The sequence below is a fragment of the Aristolochia californica genome, unplaced genomic scaffold (genome assembly GCF_029961685.1).
Source record: "Aristolochia californica isolate CCGP_79_NKW_82.1479 unplaced genomic scaffold, dmAriCali1.0.hap1 SCAF_6, whole genome shotgun sequence".
NCBI classification, from domain to species: Eukaryota; Viridiplantae; Streptophyta; class Magnoliopsida; order Piperales; family Aristolochiaceae; genus Aristolochia; species Aristolochia californica.
Window position 1 is genome coordinate 32819036 of NW_027182257.1, and position 23320 is coordinate 32842355.

Sequence of the window (23320 nt, forward strand, 5' to 3'; positions counted from 1 at the left end):
GGGAGCTCGAGGAGAACCTAGATTAACCTAATGTACTCTAGTTTAAGCTAAATTCGAACTTAGGTTTTATTTCTCCATTATTACCCCTTAAATAGGGTAATTAACATCAATATAGGTTAGGGTTAAAAAACCCAATTCTACCCCTACCTTTAAGCCTTATTACAAATCAATAAAATTCGAAATTAAAAGCAATATAAATAATAAAAATAAAGTAGATGACTCAGTATTATTGAGTCCATAGCACTACTTTAGAGGGAGTATATATAATTTTTTTTTAAATAAGAATCATTTTCATTACAAACTAAGTTATATAAATTCCAACTTTAGAGGAAGTATATAAAAGTGGTATTGAGACATGGATAATTTAATTATAATATAATTCTACTTGTTTCTTATTATAGTTTAATTATAATAGATTTATTATACTTATTTTTCTTATCCAAAAATTTAACTTTTGGTGACGCCACCGTGAATTAATACTAAAACCATGAAAGAAAACATGGATGAAAAAGTCAAATATATGAGCAAAGCAGAGGAAACCAGGATAGAGCTTTCCTGTTTGTTTATCACCTTTCGTGAGAGAAATACGCCGGCGCTCGTTGTCAGGTGATGTCATCTCTTTCGTTTTGAAACTCTCTGCGAAACGTGTGAGACATTCAATTCAATGCCGGGACTGGGAGAGCAGCGGAGGAAAAACTCGAGAGAAGAGATCAAAAACCACTGAAAGTCTGCGAGAAGTGGTAACCTTGAAGTTCCCCAACCTTATCCAAGACGAAGCAGCAGGCACACTTCCCGGTAATAATCTACCTTTTGTTGACCTTTTTGTCTTTATTCTAAGGGTTTTCGCATTTGGTTTAAAAGAAAAGGAAATCTCCTCTCCTTTCCTTCCCTATCTTCCATTTTTTTGCCATATGTTTTCCTGTTATCTATCGTCTTCTCCCTTCTGAATTTGAAATTTCTGCTTTTGACGAGGAGAGCAGAAGCTACCTATTTGAATTCCATTTCTTCTTTTGAGGTATTAATTTATTGGTGTTATTTTTCGAGCTCTTTGCTTCTTTTTTATTTATTTAGCCAGATTAAGAAATTAGACATGGGAAAAAGCTTATTTATTGCCTTTGGTGATGTTTTTCTTATGAGAGCCTTTTGTGAAGTTTGATCCTTTGCTTCGACTTATTTATTCTGTTGAAAGGTTACAGGGTCTGACTTCAAAATTCAAGTTCATACGTTTGATTGTTTTTGAGTGCTATTTAACTTATGTAAGGTAAGTGTTACTAAAGTTTGAATCATTGTCATTATTCTACTGGGAAGATCTCTATCGGTCTTAGTCTTACGGCTTATTTCACTGAAATCAAGACCGGGTTACTGTTGCAATCTTACTGAAATGATTTATAATTAGCGAGCAGGATTTACATATTGGATGCGATAATCAGTGTCGAATAATTGATTGGCTTGCCTTCGAAAGGGTTAAAAAAAGAGAAATTTAGAGGCCCAACTTTGATTGGTCGTTAAGTGGTTCCGCCGCTTTGAAATTCTATTGTAGAATGATTTGTTGAATTGTTTCCTCAACTTTATGTCATGGAGTGGATGCGCTTTCAAATCATAGTTGTGTCAATATCTGCCAATATTGTTTTTCTTTAAAATACTATTCATCTGCCAGTATTGTTTCTCCTTGAAGTAATATTCTTCTTCCTCTGTTTGATAATCCTACCTTCTGATTTTCATTTTGGTTAGACACAGATTTTATGTCTAGCAGAGTCCTTAGGGCCCATAAAGGGCATGCAATTTTTTGTGTTAAAAATCAAAAGAATATTCAGGGTCCATAGAACTTCTTAAGTTTGTGAAGGATAAAATTTTTGTGAGAAAAGTCAGAAGAATACTCAAGGTGAGAAAAGGCAGAAGAATACTCAAGGTCCTTGGAGCCTCTTAAGTTGTGAAAGATGCCTCTGGAACCTCTGTTTTCTATTCTTTTGCTCACAAATAATAAGTGCATTAGAGGGATCTAAGTACATGTTTGAGAGTTTTGTTGTGGGCAAATGGCTCGTTATTTTTTGGGAATATATCCTGAGTTTACCCTTGGAAAAAAGATGATCCAGTATAGATAATATAAATTTATGATTTGTACCTGATCATTGTTTCCTGAAGACTGATAAAATAGTAGACTTTCACCATCATCTCATCATCATTGACAATAAAGAGATCTTTTTTGTTCCTTCTGCACAAAACTACTAAATCACAATATACAATTGAATATAGAACTTATATGCATCTCATTGGGGGGAAAATATGCTGCTCAAAAATGTGAGAAGTCTTGGAATTATGGATTTGAACTTAGCAAATGAAATCTTAGAGCAAACCAGATTTGGTATGTTGAAAATCCTACATACAGCTCATGAGAGGAAACATGCAGTCCATGTTGAGGAGGTTTCGTAGTCCGCTTTGGTGACTAGACCATGCAGCACACGAAGAGGACTCCTGGTCAAAGGCTTATATTCTTGTTTTTAGTTGCCTAGGATTTTAGATTTCTGATATAGTTTGCCCTTTTTACGGGCTTCCCTAGTTGGTTAGGCTTTAGGATTAGGTTGTGTAATCTCATAGTATGATGAGGATTAAACTTTCCGACTTTGTGAACTTTTTTCATTATAAATAAACTAATCAACACGAGAGGAGAGATAGCACACATGATTACTCTCCTCCTCTCCTGTTCTTGTTCATCTCCTTCTCTTTTCGGTTCTGCAATTTTCCACATGGTATCAGTGTGGCAAGGATTCTGATAGAGGAAGAAAAGAAGAAGAAGAAGAGGAAGAGGAAGAGGAAGAGGAAGAAGATGATGATGAGGAGGAGGAAGAAGAAGAAAGGAAAAGATAAGTTTGACTTCAGAATTTTCTCTTCTTCTGTCTAACTGTCTTTATTTTTTAGTTTTTTCTGACTCTCCCTATTCCATAGTCCTTGATTTTATTTTCATCCCCCTTGTGTTCCTCATAAATCAGTCTTTGTTCCTTAATGCCTAAAACTAGATTAATTCTGGGTTAATCTCTTTTACCACCACCTTACGTGTTTGCTGTTTGCTAGTGATCTTTAACAGAACCGTGCATCCTTTGATGTTGGTGAGAGATGGCCTCATGATAGTACTGACTTCCCCCTCACTGTCTGTTGCTTCGTCACTCAAGGACAGACTCTGTAAGGACTTGGGGAACAATGTTCAGAGGTGTCTCGCTGAAAGTATCAGCAGCTTCTTCTTCAGGATATTATTTATCGAAGCTGAACATAGTTTCTGTTTGCATTGTTTCTGAACGTTGTGACCCTTGTTGCTGTGTTTTCAACAGCTTTCATGCGGACATTGTCTAATTGTTGCTAGAAACAGAGTTCAGGGGCAAAACTTTGCAGCTGATCATGACGGTGTTTGTGTTGTCCTGCAGGTTATAACAGAATTTACTTTGCCGGATTTAAAACTTTGTTCGAAGTGTCCAGTTTTTTACAATTTTCCTCGATTGCTTCCTGTCAGTACTAGTGTCACGAATTGAGCTTCAATTGTATGGGTTTTTGGATTGCTAAGACAAGAATAGTTTGAGACTGACACAAATACTCGTCTAATCCATAAGAAATGCTATATTTCTGCTCTGTTTCTGTTTACTTGAGTTGTTCTTAACAGAGGTCCCTACTCCAACCCAGATTGCTAAGACAACTTTTGAAATTGTATACAAGTACTTCAACCCAGATTGTTGAGGTCCCTACTCCAAGAAATAAATTTTTTCTTGCAAGCTAAAGTTACAAACTCCAGGTCAAAGGGGTGTTAACATCCTACATGAAGCTTACAAGAGGAGGCATGCAGTCCACTTTGAGGAAGTTTTCTAGTCTGCTTGAGTGACTAGACTATGCAGCACACAAAGGGGACGAGTAGTTAAAGACTCGTATTCTTGTTTTAGTTGTGTAGGACATTAGATTCCTAGTTTAGTTTCTTGTTTTTACTGGCTTTCCTAGTTGGTTAGGCTTTAGGATTAGGTTGTTTAATCTCCTAGTTTGATGAGGATTAGACTTGCCTACTCTAAACTATTTTCATTTTAATAAACTAACCACCATGAGGGGAGAGATAACACACGCGATTTTCTGGAATTTGAGTCTTTATGTAGCCGTCTGAGTCTCCCAGTTACAGGTAGTTTGATTGCACCTAGGTTTAATGGAATCTGGATTTTCAGATGTAATCAATTTGGTTCAGGGATAACTGTAACAGAATGCTTCCTTGGGCTAACCATTTGTCTTTTCAACCCTTTGACACCAAACCCAAGTCCTTATTGAATGCCTTCTTATTGCAGTCGAAGTCCTCTATAAGCAAGAAATGGCCCTTCGGAGCTCGTGAAGTTTCTATTTTTGTTTGATGTGCTGTCTGAAGTTGAATCCTGCCACTGGACAATATGATGAGGAGAGGCACTTTCATCCAAATTTCTTCAAGCTTATTTGGCATGTTAACGTGAAATGCCTTTCCATTGTGAATTTGACATGGAATTCAAAGACACCCTAAAGACCAAGTTTGTACTTCAGATCTGCAGGGAAAGCAGAAATCCTGCATGTTTGCACTTCAACTTGACTGTGACCTAGAAAGAATTACTGTATTTCTGCCCTAGGTTTTATCAGTCAAACCTAAACTCAGAAGGGATTGAGATTGGAGAGGAAATGGCAGCAAGTTTCATTCAAATTCGTAACTAAAGTATGGGAGAGGTTTGAATTAGGGTATATTAACCCAACAATTTCCTGTTCCCTTACAAAATCCACTTTTGCCCATTACTTAAGTATCCCCTCTAAAATTATAATATTCCCCTTTTAACTTAATAACTACTGCATGTATAAGCTAAGAACTTAAAACAGAAATGAAGACGTAAAATAACTCTGCCAACTAAAACAAATCTAATATACCCTCTCTGAGGGAAATTAACTCCTCACAATTATTAGTCTAATATAAAGACAAAACATCTAAATATTCTAGGTCTTAGATGCCGTCTTCTCAGCAATATGTCAAGATCTTCTAGGCTGTATTTTTTGAAAGCTCATTTTCTCATATTCTTCTTCAAGTTCTTCCACTTGTTCATGTTCCATCCCTTTTGCTTTTGTCATTTTATGCCTCATTTCTTACTCCTTACTTATTTTTGGACTGCATCACACTCTCTTGCATTTGAGCCTCTGTGGTAGCACATCTTACCAATTTGAGTTAGTGGGTCTTCTCTGTCAAGCTGCGTTCAGATGGATCGTTGGATCGATACAAAGCCCGCCTTGTGGCCCTGGGGAACAGGCAGGAATATGAGATTGATTATGAGGAAACTTTTGCCCCAGTTGCCAAGATGACCACAGTCCGTACTATCTTAGCCATTGCAGCCTCTCAATCTTGGCCATTGCATCAGATGGATGTGAAGAATGCCTTTCTCCATGGTGATCTGCAGGAAGACGTCTATATGAAGCTTCCCTCGGGTATGTCTACATCCTCTCTTGATCATGTTTGCAAGCTACAACGTCCTTTGTATGTGCTTAAACAAGCCCCCCGGGCTTGGTTTGAGAAATTTCGCAGCACACTTATCCTCCACCGGTTTACCCAGAGTCATTATGATTCATCTCTCTTTTATCATAAGTCTGTTGCGGGATTGGTCATTCTCTTGGTTTATGTGGATGACATCATCATTACTGGCACTGATTCTGGATTGATTACCAAGCTTCAGAAGGTGTTGCATGCCACTTTTCATATGAAGGATCTTGGATGCCTCACATACTTCTTAGGGTTGGAGGTACATCACACACCCAAAGGTATTTTCTTAAACCAACATAAGTATATTCAAGATCTTATCACACTCGTTGGGTTGGAGGACACATCTTCGATGACTACTCCTATGGAGGTCAATGTCAAATATCGGAAAGATGAAGGGATTCTCCTTGATGATCTGACTATCTATCGACGACTAGTCGGGAGTCTCATCTACTTGACTACTACTCGCTCGGACATTTCCTATGCTGTTCATAAGGTCAGTCAGTTTATGGCATCTCCTCGACACCTTCATCTTGCGGCAGTTCAGCGCATCATCTGCTATCTGCGTGGCTCCCCTGCTCGTGGTTTATTCTTTCCTACCGGCTCCGCGCTACATCTGGTTGCCTACAGTGATGTTGATTGGGCAGGGTGCCCCGATACCCGTCGCTCTACTACAGGCTGGTGTATGTTTTTAGGCGATACAATGATTTCTTGGAAATGTAAGAAACAAGACCGGGTGTCCAAATCATCTACCGAGGCCGAGTATCACGCTATGTTTACTGCGTGTTCTGAAGTTATTTGGCTCCGCGGTCTTCTTACAGAGCTCCAGTTTCCTCAGCCCTCATCTACACCGCTTCATGCAAATAATACAAGTGCTATACAGATTGCAGCCAATCCGGTTTTTCATGAGCGTACCAAGCATATTGAGGTTGACTATCACTCCATCCACGACACTTTGGAGCGCCGGGTAATATCTCTTCCGTACATTTCTTCGGATCTTCAAGTGGCCGATGTCTTCACTAAAGCATTGTCTCAATCCCGACATAATTTTTTGGTTGGCAAATTGTTGCTAGTTGACTCACCATCATCAATTTGAGGGGGGATGTTACGATATGTTAAAATGTATATTAAATGTAATGTATGTTCATAATTGTTGTATAATTTGGGATATGTACATAGGGTTATTTGATTAGGCTTAATGGGATGAGGGGTATTGTCTTGGGCCCATGGGCCATTTTGTAACAGGAAAACTTAAAGCTTAAATACCTAATGAAAGGGGGAAAATCCCCCATGGAAACATTTTGATTCATCGTTCGTCTGTTTCGTTTCGCCGTGAAACCAGAGAGCTCAACGCTCTCTCTTGTCGGTGTTTGGACTATTCCGTCAGTCCCGTGAGTTTGATTTGTCACTCAGATGACTATAGCTATACAATTATAGAAGTCTCCCACTTCAGTGACTCATATTTTGTTCTGGACGAGACTGTTTGTTTATACTTGTATATAATTTGCTGTGGAGAGTTCAGTGGTATACACCATTTGTTAGAGAATGCCGATTGGCATGAAATGCCTGTCCAGCATTCTTGTGTTTTATCTAGGGATTTCGATTAGTATTTTTTTAAGAGGTGACGTTGTGCTTTCTGTTTTGAATGATGAGCATGTTATTAAGTCAACAGAAAGAAATCATGTGTGTTTTTCAAGCTTCAGCACATGTCTTTTGACTCCTTGTTACCAATGAAGCTGGTAATTTCAGGGTGAAAGATGACTTCATTAGATGCAGCCAGAGCAGAGCTTGGTCTCTTAGTTTTATACCTGAACAAGGCTGAAGCTAGGGATAAGATCTGCAGAGCAATACAGTATGGTTCAAAATTCTTGAGCAACGGGCAGCCTGGCACGGCTCAAAATGTTGATAAGTCAACCAGCTTAGCACGAAAAGTTTTCCGGCTTCTTAAGGTCATAGCTTCAGCTTCTTAGTTTTTTAGATGTTATATTTATGTGCATCTAGATTGAGCTAATCTTCTGCTTAACAAACTTTTATTTTATTTTTTTATTTTTACAGTTTGTTAATGACTTGCATGCTCTTATTAGTCCACCTGCACAAGGAACTCCTCTTCCACTGATTTTTCTTGGGAAGGTAAATGTCTTTGTGAAGTACCTGTGGGATTATTGGATTTGCCCTTTCTCATACAATTCCTTTATGCAGTCAAAAAATGCATTATTGTCAACTTTCTTGTTTCTGGATCAAATTGTTTGGGCAGGGAGAACTGGCATCTACAAGGTAACCTACCTTTAACTTCGTTTGGTTTTGTGCGTCTCTGTTTTTATTTTTTGTTTCAAGAAATTTCTCTGCCCTTGCAAAAGAGATTTAACTTGCAGAAGGAAATGACTGGTATGTTAACTAATTCTTTTTATTTCCTCTTCTAAATATCTTGGAATTATGTTTTTTTTCCCATTTAACTTTTTATTGGTCATACTGACCAAAATGATTGTCTTTGTGTGTCAAAATCAAGTGGCAGTTGTTTGTATTGCTCTTACGAACTTTAACCGTTCTTTGCAGAACAAAGAACGTGCTGAACTGCTTGGTCGGATTTCTCTGTTTTGCTGGATGGGTTCCTCTACTTGTACCACCTTGATTGAGGTATGCAACTTTAGAAGATTCACTGTTTTATAGTAATGATTTTCTTTATTATATAAATTCATGCATTTATTGTCCATTTTATTCTGCTTTGGTGGAATGTTTAAACATTCTGTCTCATAAATCAGAGGATGAATTACCTTCAAGCCTCTTCAGAACAGCATGACTGTCAGGTCTAGTTCTGTTTTATCAGGATCTTTCTATATCTCCCGGGAAAATGATATGTCAGAACCCAGAAATTGTTTAGTAAACTTCCTTTTGAGTTTATTTTTCCATATCACTGATTCGTACTGCATATTGGGTTATGCTGTACAAAATATCAGGATGCCAATGTGGAGTGAACTGACAAAAACAGGATTTCATAGTGGCTAGTAGGGGTGGCATCGAACCGAGCTGGTTCGAGAGCGGCTCTAGCTCGGCTCTGTTTGATTCGGTTTATCTGGATCTCGAACTCATCAGGCTTGTTTAAGTTTACGATCCGAGCTTGACCGAACCATGGTTTGGTTTGAAAGCTCACGAGCCGGCTCGTTAACTCAATCGGGAGGCGGGAGCGAGAGGTGTCTTCGTATCGACTTTTCGGGAATCAGGGGGAACAAGGAAACGGCGTTCGGCAACTTTCTTTTCCTCTTCTTTGTTTCCGTCTCACATTCCCTCCTCCTCGACGCTTTTGTTGCCTGACGTCCTCATCGCCCTGCTGCTGCCGCCTGTCTGCCCTGATCCCCCCCCCCTAAGTCATAAGTCGGTCGGGAAAAAATATTTTTCACCCCCGAAACCCCGTCCCACTCGTGCACATTTTTTTTATTATAAATACTATCATAACCTTGTTATGGTTCCTATAATATGTGGTAAAAATGTTTTTTTTATGTGGAAACATTTCCTTCTTTCCCCTAAAGTAGGAAGGGTATTGCAGAAATCTAACATACTCCTTGAAAGATATATAAAAGGCCTCTACCTTTACTTGTTTAGTACAGGTAGTGGAGTTAATATGCTTACACCTTGGTACTTGGTTCAATATTATCACTTGTTCTCTGGAAGACTGGAAATTTTTATAAGCTTGTTTGAGGTACAAATTGGTAAAGAAATTGCATGATGCTGGATGCAGCTGCAATTTGTAGCTCCTCTTATTGTTTGAGTACTCTTAATGCTAATTCCACTCAAGTTTTTCAGAAGAACAGATTGATAGTGTTTTAGAACTGGTGTTGTATGAATCCATGCTCCGAAGAAAAAATGAAAATGGGCATGCAATTAAGTTCGATGATCTGGTTTTCCAGTCCTTGAATCAGAACGATCTAATTGAGTACAAATGGACAAAACTATCGTTGCTTTTCAAAGGAATATTTTTATGTTTGATTATTGAATAAAGTTTATCCATAATTTTTGCAGCTTTTTTGAATAATTTTATGCACAGTGTATTGTTAAATTTATGGAAAAGAGAAATACTTCATTGACTTCATTAACCTATTATAATCAGAGTACATGAACCTCTATTTATAATAGAGGAAGGTATTAGAGTCTAATTACAATAAAACTACCTTTGTCCCAATTATACCTAAACTCTAACACTTAAAGATAAGTCCTAGCATAATTAAATAACTCAATATAGATAAAAGACAAACATAACTCAAACTAGAATTCTTCTAGGACGTGATTATAAGATAAAGATGCCTTTGTGAGTCCTTCTTGATCTTCCAACTTATGCGATAAGGATGCTAGCTCGTGGTAATCATGGTGGGTCCTATTTCTTATGGCCTTGGGCCCATCTTGTGGGCCTTCCTTGGTCCTGTGGCCCATCTTATAATACCCTTAGATATGGGGCCTTCCTTGCTCGTGTGAGCTTGGGCCCTATCTTCCAACACTTCCCCTCAAGTTGGGGGTGAGAGAACATCAAGACCTCCCAACTTGCTGCAAATGATGTATAAAATCTTTTTGTATAAAATGGCAGTCCTCCAATCTTCCAACACTCCCCTTCACGCTGGTGCTCTCTTCCCCTAGGCCTAATTGGCCAATTCAGGCGAGTATAACATAGATGTAATAATAAGTTCCTCCGTCATGGTGTCCCAACCGTTGACATTTGATATTTTTTACGGGGTATTAAGTTCCTCCGTCATGGAATCCCAAACCGCTGACATATTTTTTATATTTTTGACGGGGTATTAAGTTCCTCTGTCATGGAATCCCAACCATTGACATTTTTGATTGACGAGGCATTAAGTTCCTCCGTCATGGAATCCCAACTATTGACATTTTTTATATTTTTTATGGGGACAAATAAATAATGGTATGAGACTACCTCTTCTTCAATAATAATGTCCCCAAAATAGCTGCAATTGAATATAACACGACCATCTTCCAACACATATAACACGAACCAAATAATAAACTTTGTAGAAGGACCCATGAAATAATCATAATCCGATATAAATATTTTTTCTTAGATGCATAAGCTTCATCTTTTGTGCTTCCCCTTTCTTAAATATTTTGGTCACAAAAACTTATCCACAACATATGAAATAAAATGCCTCCTTGTATTTCTTGTATTTCTCCCCCTCAAGCTGAGAGTTAATGGCAGTGATCTCAGCTTGAACCAAATATCATAGATGCACCAATAAACCCAAATAACACAGTTGTAATAATAAACCCTTGAACCAGGGAGAAGTGAGATATTTACCTTATATAGCAACTCAAACAGTGACGCAAAACGAAGGGCATAAATTCGGATTTTTCAATACAACAGAATACCAGCATGACCTTTGATTCTTCCAATGCGAATATATCTTTAAATATGGATCAAATTGACATGAAATTTTCTCGTTCTGAAACTAGACTTAAATACCTTTTATCCAAATATAATTTCTCTTCATAAAATATAATTATCAAAAGATAAATAATCTGATAGATTTCGGTCTCTGTCATCTGGCCGAACTAAGTACTGTTTCTCCTTTTTTTCCTACACAACCATTGACTCTTCCAAGATAAATATTCTTTATAAAAAACTCAGATCCAGAATTGGTTGAATAGGTAAGAAAATAGACTTACAAATCTTTCTTTTGACATATAATTCTCTATATAAAGTTTCGTTCTTGATAGCATAAAATACCTCGGAAGTTGAAGCTTTTTGCTACTGTTCGAACTTTTTTTTCAATTTGACCTTTGCTGCTTCAAATATCGATTTCTCTTTGTGGATAAATCCGATTGAAAATTGGTTGAATATGTATGAGAATAGACTTACATATATTTCTTTTGATATATATATATATATCTCCATATAAAGTCTCGTTCTTGATAGCATAAAATACCTCGGAAGTTGAAGTTTTTTTCTGATGCTCGAACCTCTTTCGCAATTTGACCTTCACTCATTCAAATATCTATTTCTCTTTGTAGACAACTCCGATTGGGAAAAATCGTTTTTCCGTGGAAAGTAGACTCAAATATCTTTCCGTCAATATATAATTTGCTAAATATGAAAATCTCAGTATAGAGTTGAAAAACGCAAAGTAAACTATGGGTGTAGGGACTGAAAAAACTAACTACGAACCTAGACAAGGTTTAGGGTTTAGAGAAAAGGATCTCATTATTTCTGTGGGTTGACCAAGTCAACATACAGAATCTGCTTTGATATCATTTTAAATTTATGGAAAAGAGAAATATTTCATTGACTTCATTAACCTATTATAATAAGAGTACATGAACCTCTATTTATGATAGAGGAAGGTAGTAAAGTCCAATTACAACAAAACTACCTTTGTCCCAATTACACCTAAACTCTAACACTTAAAGATAAGTCCTAGCATAATTAAATAACTCAATATAGATAAAAGACAAATATAACTCAAACTAGAACTCTTCTAAGACGTGATCAGAAGATAAAGATGCCTTTGTGAGGCCTTCTTGGTCTTCCAACTTATGTGATAAGGATGCTAACTTGTGGTAATCATGGTAGGTCCTACTTATGGCTTTGGGCCCATCTTGTGGGCCTTCCTTGGTCCTGTGGCCCATCTTATAATGCTCTTAGATATAGGGCCTTCCTTGGTCATGTGGGCTTGGGCCCTATCTTCCAACATTTATAGATAATTTTATGCAAAGTTAGCATGCAGAGGTTATGCCCAATTTTAAGTAGAGGTTATGCTCAATTTTATGTAAAATATATGTATAATTTTATATACAATTTATTTGACATGTATTTTATGCAAAGTTTTAAATGTAGGTTGGAGCTCGAACTCGATTAAAATTATTGGGCTCGAGCTCGATTACAATTTTAGGCTCGAGGCTAGGCGCGGTTCGAGCTCGAGTTCGAAATATTTAAATCAAGCCCGACTCGAACATAGGCAGGTTCGGGCTCGGCTCGATTCGATGCCTCCCCTAGTGGCCAGTGTATTATGAAGTTTTGGGACCTAATATGGTCTTTGATATTGTTTTGGATCTATTATGGTCAATGACATGATCATAATTACTTACAAAGACCACTTTCCTTTTGTCTAATAAATTGATAATTCACAATGAGGTGAGCTCTACACTGCATAAAAAGTGTTTAACGCAAAAATTGTAAAATGTGGCAGTACTTGCAATATGGATCTCTTACCATTTCTCTTTGTTGGAAAATCAGCTCAAGGTCATTTTGGTCATTTTGCATAATAGTTATTTAATATTACAGTGTTATCTTATTCTGCATATTCACTCTTGTCTATATACCAATTTTTATATTCATAGGATGTATACAATGGAAGATATAAGGGTATAAGTGATTTCATGTAAGTCGGGGCAGTTTTATAATTCATCAAATCCAACTCAATAAATAGAATTAGGTCGTGCACGACCCTCAAACAGCTCATTCAAAAGCTTTTCTCCAATTCTCTTCTTCTCCTTTCATTCTCTCTCTAAGTTTTTCATATTTTTACATGGTATTAGAGCAATAGATCATCACTGGGATTGTTTTTTTGCCATTAAACATTCATTCTTTTGAATAAGGTGACCTCTTAGAAGAAGGGTTCTCAAATCTCCTTGGTGACTGGTTGGTAAAAATTTGATTTCTCCTCCCTCTTCTTTTGCCACAACCCTAAGGTTACTGGTTCTATCACTTATTGAAGGATTGTTCATTTAATTGCCCTAAAAGCGTCTCTTTGATTGATATTGGGATGTTCACCTATACTAGACTTGTTACCGGTGTCATTAATCCCTATACTGACTTCAGCCCTTATTGAGGTCTCTCTTGGATTATTTTCAATATAATTCCAGTTTTTATATTGATCTAGAAGTATTATAGACCTACGCACACCCCATCTTTGCCCTAACCCCAATCTTTGCGAAGTGCGGCTCACATCATTGCGATACAGGAGTGTTTGCATATTAAAATTGTAGTAATTCGTGATTCTGTTTTTGTCCAATGGCTGATTTGGGTAAAATGTATGTTTCATCTAGAGAGATGATTGGATCTGATGGTTAAAATTGGTTTTTATTACTTCTGAAAAGTTGACAGGAAGACACTATTTTAATTGGTCCAGATCAGTTAGGATGTACATGAAAGGTAGGAAGAAGACAAATTATATTTGAGATGACCTTCCAGTCCCTACAACAGATGATTAAGAAGCAGAAGACAATCAAATTATGACTTGGATTGTCTACAATATTAAGAAACCAGGTGCTGAATTGTGAAACTGCCAAAACTATGTGGGTTTCTTTGGGGTCTTTGAATGCTTAGGAGAGCAGCCTATCTCTGGTCTATGAGTTGTACTACACTGATTTCTTCGGTTTTAAAAGAGTTAGTAAAACAGTTACACAATATTATAGTGCCTTTTGGGACTTCGACAAGAAATTAATGTGTATCATCCGTTCACTATAGATGAACAGGAATTGAGAAAACAGCAGAATCAATTACTTGTTGCGAAGTTTCTTGATGACTTAAGTTCTGAATTTGATGGGATTAAGGCATAGATTTTAGCCTTGGAAGAGATGCCCACTTTACCCACTGAATTAATAGAATTGTGAGAGTTGAGACAACCCTGGATTCTAAAGAAGAAGAAGGTGTGAAGATGGCTGAAGTAACTGCACTTAATACTTCAGGCCTTGGATCTAGCCCAACAGATTCTTCTCGAGGCCGTACATGATTTGGGAGAGGTAGCGGTAGAGATGGCTCAGGTCGAAGTGGAGGTCGGGGTGATAGTAGATCCAAGAGGAAGTGTATTCATTGTGGATGGACCAGCCATTACTTAGATAAGTGTTAAATTTGGAAAACCAGCAAGGGCAAACTCTACCTCTCATGATACCAGTGGGGTTGTATTAAATGCTATGACTCCTATCACTTCGAGGGGGATAGATGAAGTGCAATACTTGTTTCAGCAACAACAACAGATTATGCAGCGTGTAGCTGAGCTTCAAGTTAGTTCATCCTTGGCGCCTTTGGTTCATGCTTTTACTCCTAAGGTTATCCTAGCCACTTCAGATATGTTTGCTCTTCACGTGTCTCCCTCTCTTACTTGGGTTTTTGATTCAGGAGCTACTACTCATATGGCAAGTATATCATCTTTGTTTTCTAACATGAAAGAGTCATTACACATAAAGCAGGTTAACTTAGCAGATGGGTATGTCTCCTCGGTTCAAAGAGTTGGTTATGTCACTCCTGCATCATTGTTGTCCCCTCAGTCGGCCTTGCTTGTTCCTAAATTTCCATTGAATTTGTTATTTGTCACTCAATTAACTAAGTCTATGAATTGCTCTCTGACCTTTTATCCTACCCACTATCTCTTTTAGGACCTCGTGACGAAGAAGACGATTGGTTCCGTGCGTGAGAGAAGTAGACTATTATTTGGAGAGGCACCAACCAGATAATATACTACATGTGCTACACACAACAATTACCCCTTTACAGTGGCATTTGAGATTAGGTCATTGATTGCTTGCAAAACTGATTCAAGTAGTCTTTCTTTTCAAACCCAAGGGATCACTCATCAAACTTTGTGTGTATTTACTCCTCAACAAAACGGAGTAGCAGAACGTAAAATTGTCACTTACTCAAAGTTGCTCGTACTGTGATGTTGTATATGAATGTTCCTACACTGTAATGGGTGATGCTATACTTACTGCTTATTCCTCTTCGAGTTGATGATTGTATTTGGATCTTCACTGAGAGCCACCGTTCAGAAACCACTGTAGGTGTGTGTGTATCAACATCGACAGGTGCCTCCTCCTCAACCTACAGACTCCTATCTCATGCTAGGCCATGATTCAACTTCGTAGGATCCTAAGGTAAGTGATCTACACCTACCTAATGCTTTTAAGGAAGGGTGTTAGGAAAGGTACTCGCCATTGTTTTCTCATTGTCTCATATGACTCTGTCAGATAACTACAAAAAGTTTTTGTCTATCTCTATGTTATGGTCCCAGATCTGACACATGGATTTGTAGGAAGGAAGAAGAGAAAGACGAAGATCAAGCCAAAGGAAAGCTTGAAAACCCTAGGTTTGTTAAGGAGAACGCACACCCCTGGGCTCGTTGAGGAGAACTCAAAACCCTGTTTAACCTAAATCAATGCCTCCTTTCTTATTACTCTTACCCCTTAAATAAGGTTCACCCTTACAAGGTTTAAGATAAAATATTACAAAAATACCCTTATCAATGAAATATTCCAAAAATGCCCCTGTGGCCTATTAATTCTTTAACTGAAATAAAATAAAATAAATAAAAATAATTAAAATAATAATGTTATTGCGTGCATGACACTCAACTAGTACTATTCCTTCTTCACTGCAGGATACCATGTCTTCCCCACAGTGGAAGCGAGCCATGGATGCCGAGATGGAAACATTATTAGACCGAGGGACTTGGCAGTTATGTGACTTACCTTCAGGTGTTGTAGTTGTTGGTTGTAGATGGGTGTATACAATGAAGTACAAAGCTGATGGATCTGTTAAGAGATATAAAGCTCGTCTAGTGGCAAAAGGATACACACATGACTTATGGAGTAGATATTTTTGAAACTTTTTCTTTGTTGCTCGATTGTCATTAGTATGCATTTTGTTATCATTTGTTGTTAATCAGGGGTGGTTCTTACGCCAGTTAGACTTCAAAAATACTTTCTTTTATGGTGACCTTGAAGAGGAACTATATATAGAGCAACCTCTAGGGTATGTTGCACAAGGGGAGATGTACAAAGTATCTAAACTCAAGAAAACAATCCGTGGCTAGAAACAAAACCCTCGTGCTTGGTTTGAAAATTTTAGCCAATTGGTGATGTCTATGGGTTTCCATTGAAGCTATTGTGATCACTCTTTGTTTGTAATGCAGAGGACCTTTGGGGTTATAGTCTTATTAGTATATGTGGATGATATTTTAGTGTCTGGCAATGATACTTCTGGCATTGAAGAAGTTCAAGCTCTACTAGCCACACATCTCCAAACTAAAAACTTGGGGGTGTTGAAATATTTTTTGGGGATTGAAGTAGCAAGAAGGAAGGACTTGTGTTATCTTAACAGAAGTATGTAACAAACATGTTGCATGAATATGGTTTATTGGGAGCCAAACCTGTGCATAACCTCCATGATGATTAAAGTACACAATTGAATGATAAAGAAAAATATAGGAGGCTAGTTGGCAAGCTTACGACTTGATATATCATTTGCAATGAGTGTAATAAAGCCAATTTATGGAACTCCCACAAAAGGTCCACCTAGAAGCAGCACAAAGAATTTTGAGATACTTAAAAGGAGCACCAGGGAAATGTCTCTTCTTTAAAAACAGTGGTCATTAAAAAATAAAAGCATTCTTTGATGCAGATTATGCTAGCTCAAAGTTAGACATAAAATCAACTACATGCGAGTGTTTTTTTTAGGTGACAACTTAATTAGTTGGAAGAGCAAGAAGCAAAATGTGGCAGCCCGATCCTGTGATGAAGCATAATACAAAGCTATGGTGCATACTATCAACAAGCTGATGTGAGTGAGATAAGTATCTTAGGAATTAGGCTTTCGTCAAAGGGAACCCATGACTATGTTTTGCGACAACCTGACTGCTATATTCATTGCTAGTAATCTAGTTTTCATGAGAGGACAAAACACATGGAGGTGGAGATGATGTGATGACAATAGAAGTAATTGCCCTATATGTTCAATCAGGAGATCAACTGGGAGATGTTTTTCACCTAGGCATTGGGAAAGCGCAAATTTGTGATTTTCTATGACAAGCTAGGCCTCATGAATATATATGCCTCAGTTTGAGGAGTGTTGGAAAATCAGCTCAAGGGCATTTTGATCATTTTACATAATCAGTTAAATTGTTTTATATTATTCTGCATATTTAGTTGAGTCTATGTACCAATTTTTATATTCATAGGAAATACAAAATAGAAGATACAAGGGTATTAGTGATTTCATGTAAGTGTTGAATTTAGGATCCTTTTTCCAATATTCCAAGCAAGGGAAGAGAGAGAAAAAAGGAGAAAAGAGGAAAAGGCCTCTCGGGTAGAGAGAAGAAGACGAGGAACAAGGTGTGCGCCAAGCAAAGAGAGAGATTTACTCAAGAGAAAATTATAGAACTTGATTAATTCCGAATTACTACACCTCTATTTATAGTAGAGGAAGTGATAGAGTCCTTATACAATTAACCTTTAAATCTCCTAATTACATTCCAACTCTTACTCTATAAGATAAGTCTATCTTGAAAGGATAACACAATCTAATAGAGTGCTAATATAAGTTGAACTATAACTCTTCTTCAATAACGTGGAAATAAGGGAGGAGGTGAGCTTGTGGCCTTATCCTTGTGGGTCCCACGTGATATTCCAGCTCATATTGATAAGATTCCAGCTCGTGGTATCTTTGTGGGTCTTAGATCTTCAAGTCTTCTAACTCATTTCAGTTTGTGCTTCTTATCTTCTTAACTCGTGTTAGCTTGGATGAGGATTCTTCTTGGCATCCCACGTCATCATGGTGGGTCCCACCAGCTCGTGCATCATGGTGGGTCCCACATTTTAACAGTAAGTGGGGATATTTTTGTAATTCATCAAATCCAACTCAACAAATAGAATTGGGAGTCATGCATGACCCCCCCAACGCAGCTCATTCAAGATCTCTTCTCCAACTCTCTTCTTCTCCACTCATTCTCTCTTTCTGTGTCTAAGTTTTTCATCTTTTTACGGCCTCTCTTTTTTTCTTCAATGGACAATTGCACCTTTTCTTTATTGAACATGTGCATTGTTTTATTGAATTCATACTATGTAATACTGGATACTGCTTCCTGCTGTCTTGTGAGCCACTTTGCAAAATTCTTTGCCCAAAAATGCTCTCTGAAATGACATTTCTCATACTTTTTTTAGCATCATGGAGTCTTTGAAGGTTTGATGGGGCTTGCATGAAGACATGGGGTCAATTCCATATGAACCAAGCTTTGACATGGTCTATCTATAAAATTTAAGAGTTGTTCCTTTTCTTCTTATTTGTGATGATGTATAGCATATATCATTGCGTGTTTGATGCAATGTGGTAAAAAGTGAGGCAACAAATCATTGGTGCAGAAAATGCTTTCATGTTGTTCAGTCAGCATGTTTATTTCTCAGTCGAGGCTTAAGAGGAGTGCATTTTTTGCCCGTCATGTTATTGTTCATTTCTGCAAAGTACAAGAAACATCCAAATGTTTATTTGTGTTGTGGCTGTTGAACCAATCTTAGCTTGCGTTGTCCTTGTATAAACATTTGCCCTTGTATTCTTCCATGCAGTTCTAAAACGTTTGCATTGTTGCAGCTTGCAGAGCTTGGAAGACTCTCTGCATCATTGAAGAAATTAGAGAAGGAGCTTAAGCAAAGTGACAAGAATCAAGTAAATATAACCATTCAACTTAAATTTGATGAAGCAGATAATGCTGCATCTTTCAAAGTAATCATTAATTCTTTCTGCAGAATGAGCAATACCTTAAGAAGATCAAGCAATCAAATGATAGGTCCCTGGCTCTTGTGAAAGCATCCATGGACATTGTGGTGGCGTTTGGACTACTCCAACTTGCACCGAAGAAAGTTACTCCTCGAGTAACTGGAGCTTTTGGATTTCTTAGTTCTTTGATCTCTTGTTATCAGGTGGCCTCTTATGATCCTCCAGTAAGTGTCGTGTGGCTTTGATTTTCATCTGTTCCATGGATGTAACTTCGTTTTGTTAAATGCTATTTTGCAGTTGCTTCCATCTCCGCCACCAAAGGCCAAGACGCCATGAAGGAGATGTCTTCGTCTAAGATTCTTGGATACTGCTAATAATTGTCTTGTTATGGTCGATTGGGACCAGCTTAAATCTGGTTTTCCCACCAAAAATCTGAATGGTGTATTTCTGTCTGGAAGAATAATTACGGAAAGTATATCTTAGTTCTCTTTCATCCATGCAAGGTGACTGACGACTTCCTGGGTCGCATGACCTTGTCCCCCTTAATTTATATTGATTAGTTACAGTAAATAGTATTAATAATTGAACGATGAAGTTTTCAAGTGGCCAGATGACATGTGTATATAATTAGTTAAATAAATGATTTTTGGGGTGTAAATTTAGTAACCTGAAAAAATTATGTGAGAAACGAGAATGTATGATAGGTTAATTCCCAATGTAAACTATTCTAAACCATTAATGTATCCAAAATACCAAACTTAAAAAAACATTTAAATTAAAGTCTAATATTCTAAGAACTACTTATATATATATATCAAATTCTCAAACACTTTTAAGAATACCTAACACGAGAAAATAAAAGCTAAAAATCTAAAAGAATAGTAAATTTCTCTATGTATAATTTTTTAGTACCCTGAAATGTTGAGACGTAGAAACAACCCTCTTGTTGGGATGATATTGTGTGTACCAAGGAATTACGATGACATTGATACTTGTTCCTTTTAAAATGAATAATTATTCATCGAACTATAACTATCCATTTGATAAGGTGTACTAAATTGATCCAAAATACATAGATGCTAAATACATGTGTCATCCTCCAAATGTAGGAGACTTGTATGTTATCTTTAGCCGAGGCTAATCTAAAAGTGTTGCATGTGATACCACTTAGGTTGATGTTACGTCAACATCTATCTCACAAGAGTTATATCTTCCCTCAGGGTGATAACAAAGACGGCCACCCTTGAGGGACTTGTATTTAGTATTCATTACATCAATTTGAAGTTCTTCATTTGTACCAACCACATTGTTATTACCTCTGGCATTGGAACCTCCATTGAGGTTTCCTCGTGCAAATACTTGAATTGGTGTTGTTAGATCCGGATCCCATTTTGTTGATCTCCTCTTTATTGTCATCCTGTTTAGGAGGCTATTCATAATACATTACATACTGATTTTAGGATCAATTTAGATCCTAAAATCAAGGAATAAAATCACATGATAAGGAAACAATTTGTTTCCTACAATCAAGCTAATAGACTTTTTCGTTTTGATTCTACGGAAGATTTTCTCTTTTGAAAGGAAGCCCAGACAGCTCACACCAACACTCCCCCTTAAGTTGGTGCATATAGATATCTGATGCCAACTTGCCAAGTGAGTTGTATAAGTTCTTGGTGCATATAGATATCTGATGCCAACTTGCCAAGTGAGTTGTATAAGTTCTTGCTGCATACTACGCTTGGTCTGAGACAAAATATGCCATATATCCGCTCTTCTTGAGCGCTCCATCGGGTGCAATCAACAGAAGTCTATTTGTTCAATCCGATTTGAACGTTCAGTTCGGTTCGGTTTGGTAATTCGATTCGATTAAGTTTGGTCCGAGTCAAATCTGGTCTCATCGTCGAGAGCACTTCTAAACCATGCTTTCACGGTGAACCAAAGATTAATTTGAGACAATCTTCGATGACAAGTGACGACAGAGCCTCTTCGGTTTTGTGGTCACGACAGAGCGTGTTTAGTAATATGGTGACGATAGAGTGTCTTCGGTTGGTGACGACAAAGCGTCATCGGTTGGTGACGACAAAGCGTCATCGGTTGGTGACGACAGAGCGTCTTCAGTGACAATACAGTGTCTTCGGTAATGTGGTGACGATAGAGCGTCTTTGGTAATGTGGTGACAATAGAGCATCTTCGGTAATGTGGAAACAATAGAGCGTCTTTGGTGACGGTGACGACTCAGGGAGAAAATAGGTGGCCCGAGTCAGGTTGACCTGGACCGGGTTGGTCCAGACTGAGTTTATCTGGGTTGACTCGATCTGGCTGGTGTAGAAACAATACCTCGGGTTGCTGGTACGCTGGCTCATTGGTCCAAGTTGACTCGGGCGAGTTGAGTCCAGTGCGCTGAACCCGACGCTGAAATAATAAAATTTCTTAACTTAGGACAATCTTTAATTAGGAAACAGTGCTTCTTCCCGACTTCTTCGGCAATGGCAACTTCGGCAACAACAACTTTCCAACCAAAGATTCCTTAAACTGAAACGGAATCATCGTCGAGAAAACGTAATTCTCCTTCTTCCCCACGGTGACGATCCCTGCTTCCGAACAGAGCGGAACAACAACGGGAAAGTTTTCGATAGCAACAGGAATGACAGAATTTAGCAATGTCATCGTCTTCGGCAACGACAACATCATTTTCAGCAAAACAGACCTCGGCTTAACGGCAATATTCTTCTTCTTCTTCTTCTTCAGCAATGGTGGGTCGTCTTCCCCCGTGGCTGAACAAAGAACAACGAAACTTGGACCTCGACAGAAGCTTCTCAGCCTCTCTGATTTCGCCATTTGGCCGATCATGTCCACCACGCTCAGGTAGGTTCGGCACTGCACCGCGGTCAGGCGTCCATCAGTTTGCATCCACACATTCTCGAAGTATTTCGGTTCTGGTCCGATTCGGTTCGATTTTGGTCCGATGCGGTCTGGGTTCAGTTTGAAGAAATCTGGTCCGGTTCGGTTTTGGTTCTGGTTTGGCCCGGTTCGGGTGCGGTTCGGACCCACTAGAGTTGACCTGCCGGTCTGGGTCGGTTCGGTTAGCAAAAAATAAAGGAACAGTAATTCCTAAGTTTAAAAAAGAATCACCTTTCTTCTTTGGCAACGGCAATAGAGCTTCGACTTCCTTCGACGACGGTGGTGGTCAGTCGCGACAATGGGGCGGTGGTGCGGTCATCGGTGTTCGTCGACGCTCATCGGCGATGGACGATGACAAGGTTTCGGCTACGAGACCATCGGCAATCGTAGAAAAAAAAATAGTCCTTCGGCTTCCTTCGGCCACAGCAGTGATTGGCAGCGGTAGTTGGGCCGGTGATGCAGTCTTCAGCTGTTGTCGGCGGTCGTCAGCAATCGTCGACGCCCGTCGACAACGAGGTTTTGGTTACAGAACCGTCATTGCAGAGAGAGAACAAAGTTCTGCAAGTCGGCTTCTTTCGGCGACAACGGTGATCGGCGGCAATAACAGGTTGATGGTATGGTCGTCTTTGGTCTTCGGTGATCCTCGTCGGCCGTCGGCGAAGATCTTTTGGATACGGGATGGCCGGGATACGGAGTTGCAGAAAAAAGCAGAGTTCTACTGGAGCAATTAGCTCCAACTTTCGGTGACGAAAAAGAGAAGATAATTCTCCTGCTCTGGTACCATGTAAGAAAACAAAGGATTTCAAAGAATTTTTCGATGATATTTCTCCGTTTAGGAAGCTATTTATAATACTTTACATATTGATTTTAGGATCAATTTAGATCTTAAAATCAAGGAATAAAATCACAGGGTAAGGAAACAATCCGTTTCCGATAATCACGCTAATAGACTTTTTCGTTTTGATTCTAAGGAAGATTTCTTCTTCTGAAAGGAAGCTCAGACAGCTCACGCCAACAATTTGCATTTAAGATCTTGAACTTCATGTTATGATATAGAAACACAAGATCAGTTAAGTGATTCCTTTAATCGATTCATCCTTTTTCATATGGATAATAGTAAATGTACTCAGGTTTCTTTTACATCTAGATTATACACAAGTTTGACTCAGAACTTGTTTTTGTTTTTCTACCTATTGTATATTTGCACTATCAGATCCAAAATGCATCATCAGATTAACAAAAAAAAAAAAAAAGTTTTATAGATTAATAAGGAGATTCGTTTTTATGGATGATTATATCTAGTAATCATCCATGATTATAAATAAACTTCATAATTTTGGTGTGCTTCACGATTGCTTCATGAGGACCTTTCTATTTTCATATGCCTTCAATTACTAGATTGATAAAATGTGTAACACATAGACTCCAGT

General features: G+C 38.2%; 1 protein-coding gene across 3 annotated transcripts; it reads left to right on the plus strand.

Moving 5' to 3' along the window:
• The first annotated feature begins 541 nt into the window (after positions 1–541).
• LOC137934505 (peroxisomal membrane protein 11C) lies at positions 542–19514 on the plus strand. Of its 3 annotated transcripts, XM_068778888.1 has the most exons (9): positions 542–795; positions 981–1015; positions 7243–7455; positions 7562–7636; positions 7706–7780; positions 8060–8140; positions 18864–18938; positions 19019–19192; positions 19287–19514. In XM_068778888.1, the coding sequence occupies exons 3-9, from the start codon at positions 7264–7266 to the stop codon at positions 19323–19325; spliced, it is 711 nt and encodes a 236-aa protein (XP_068634989.1). In that variant the 5' UTR covers positions 542–795; positions 981–1015; positions 7243–7263; the 3' UTR covers positions 19326–19514. The 3 variants fall into 3 exon arrangements, with proteins under 3 accessions (XP_068634989.1, XP_068634987.1, XP_068634988.1); XM_068778886.1 differs by lacking the exon at positions 981–1015; XM_068778887.1 differs by lacking the exon at positions 981–1015 and having other exon boundaries at positions 7256–7455.
• Positions 19515–23320: the final 3806 nt, after the last annotated feature.

Coding starts and splice junctions, on each gene's coding strand:
- LOC137934505 (XM_068778888.1), top strand. CDS start 7,264: ATGACTTCATTAGATGCAGCCAGAGCAGAGCTTGGTCTCTTAGTTTTA. Junction 7,637..7,705: donor CACTGATTTTTCTTGGGAAG/GTAAATGTCTTT, acceptor TCCTTTATGCAG/TCAAAAAATGCATTATTGTC. Junction 7,781..8,059: donor GGAGAACTGGCATCTACAAG/GTAACCTACCTT, acceptor CGTTCTTTGCAG/AACAAAGAACGTGCTGAACT.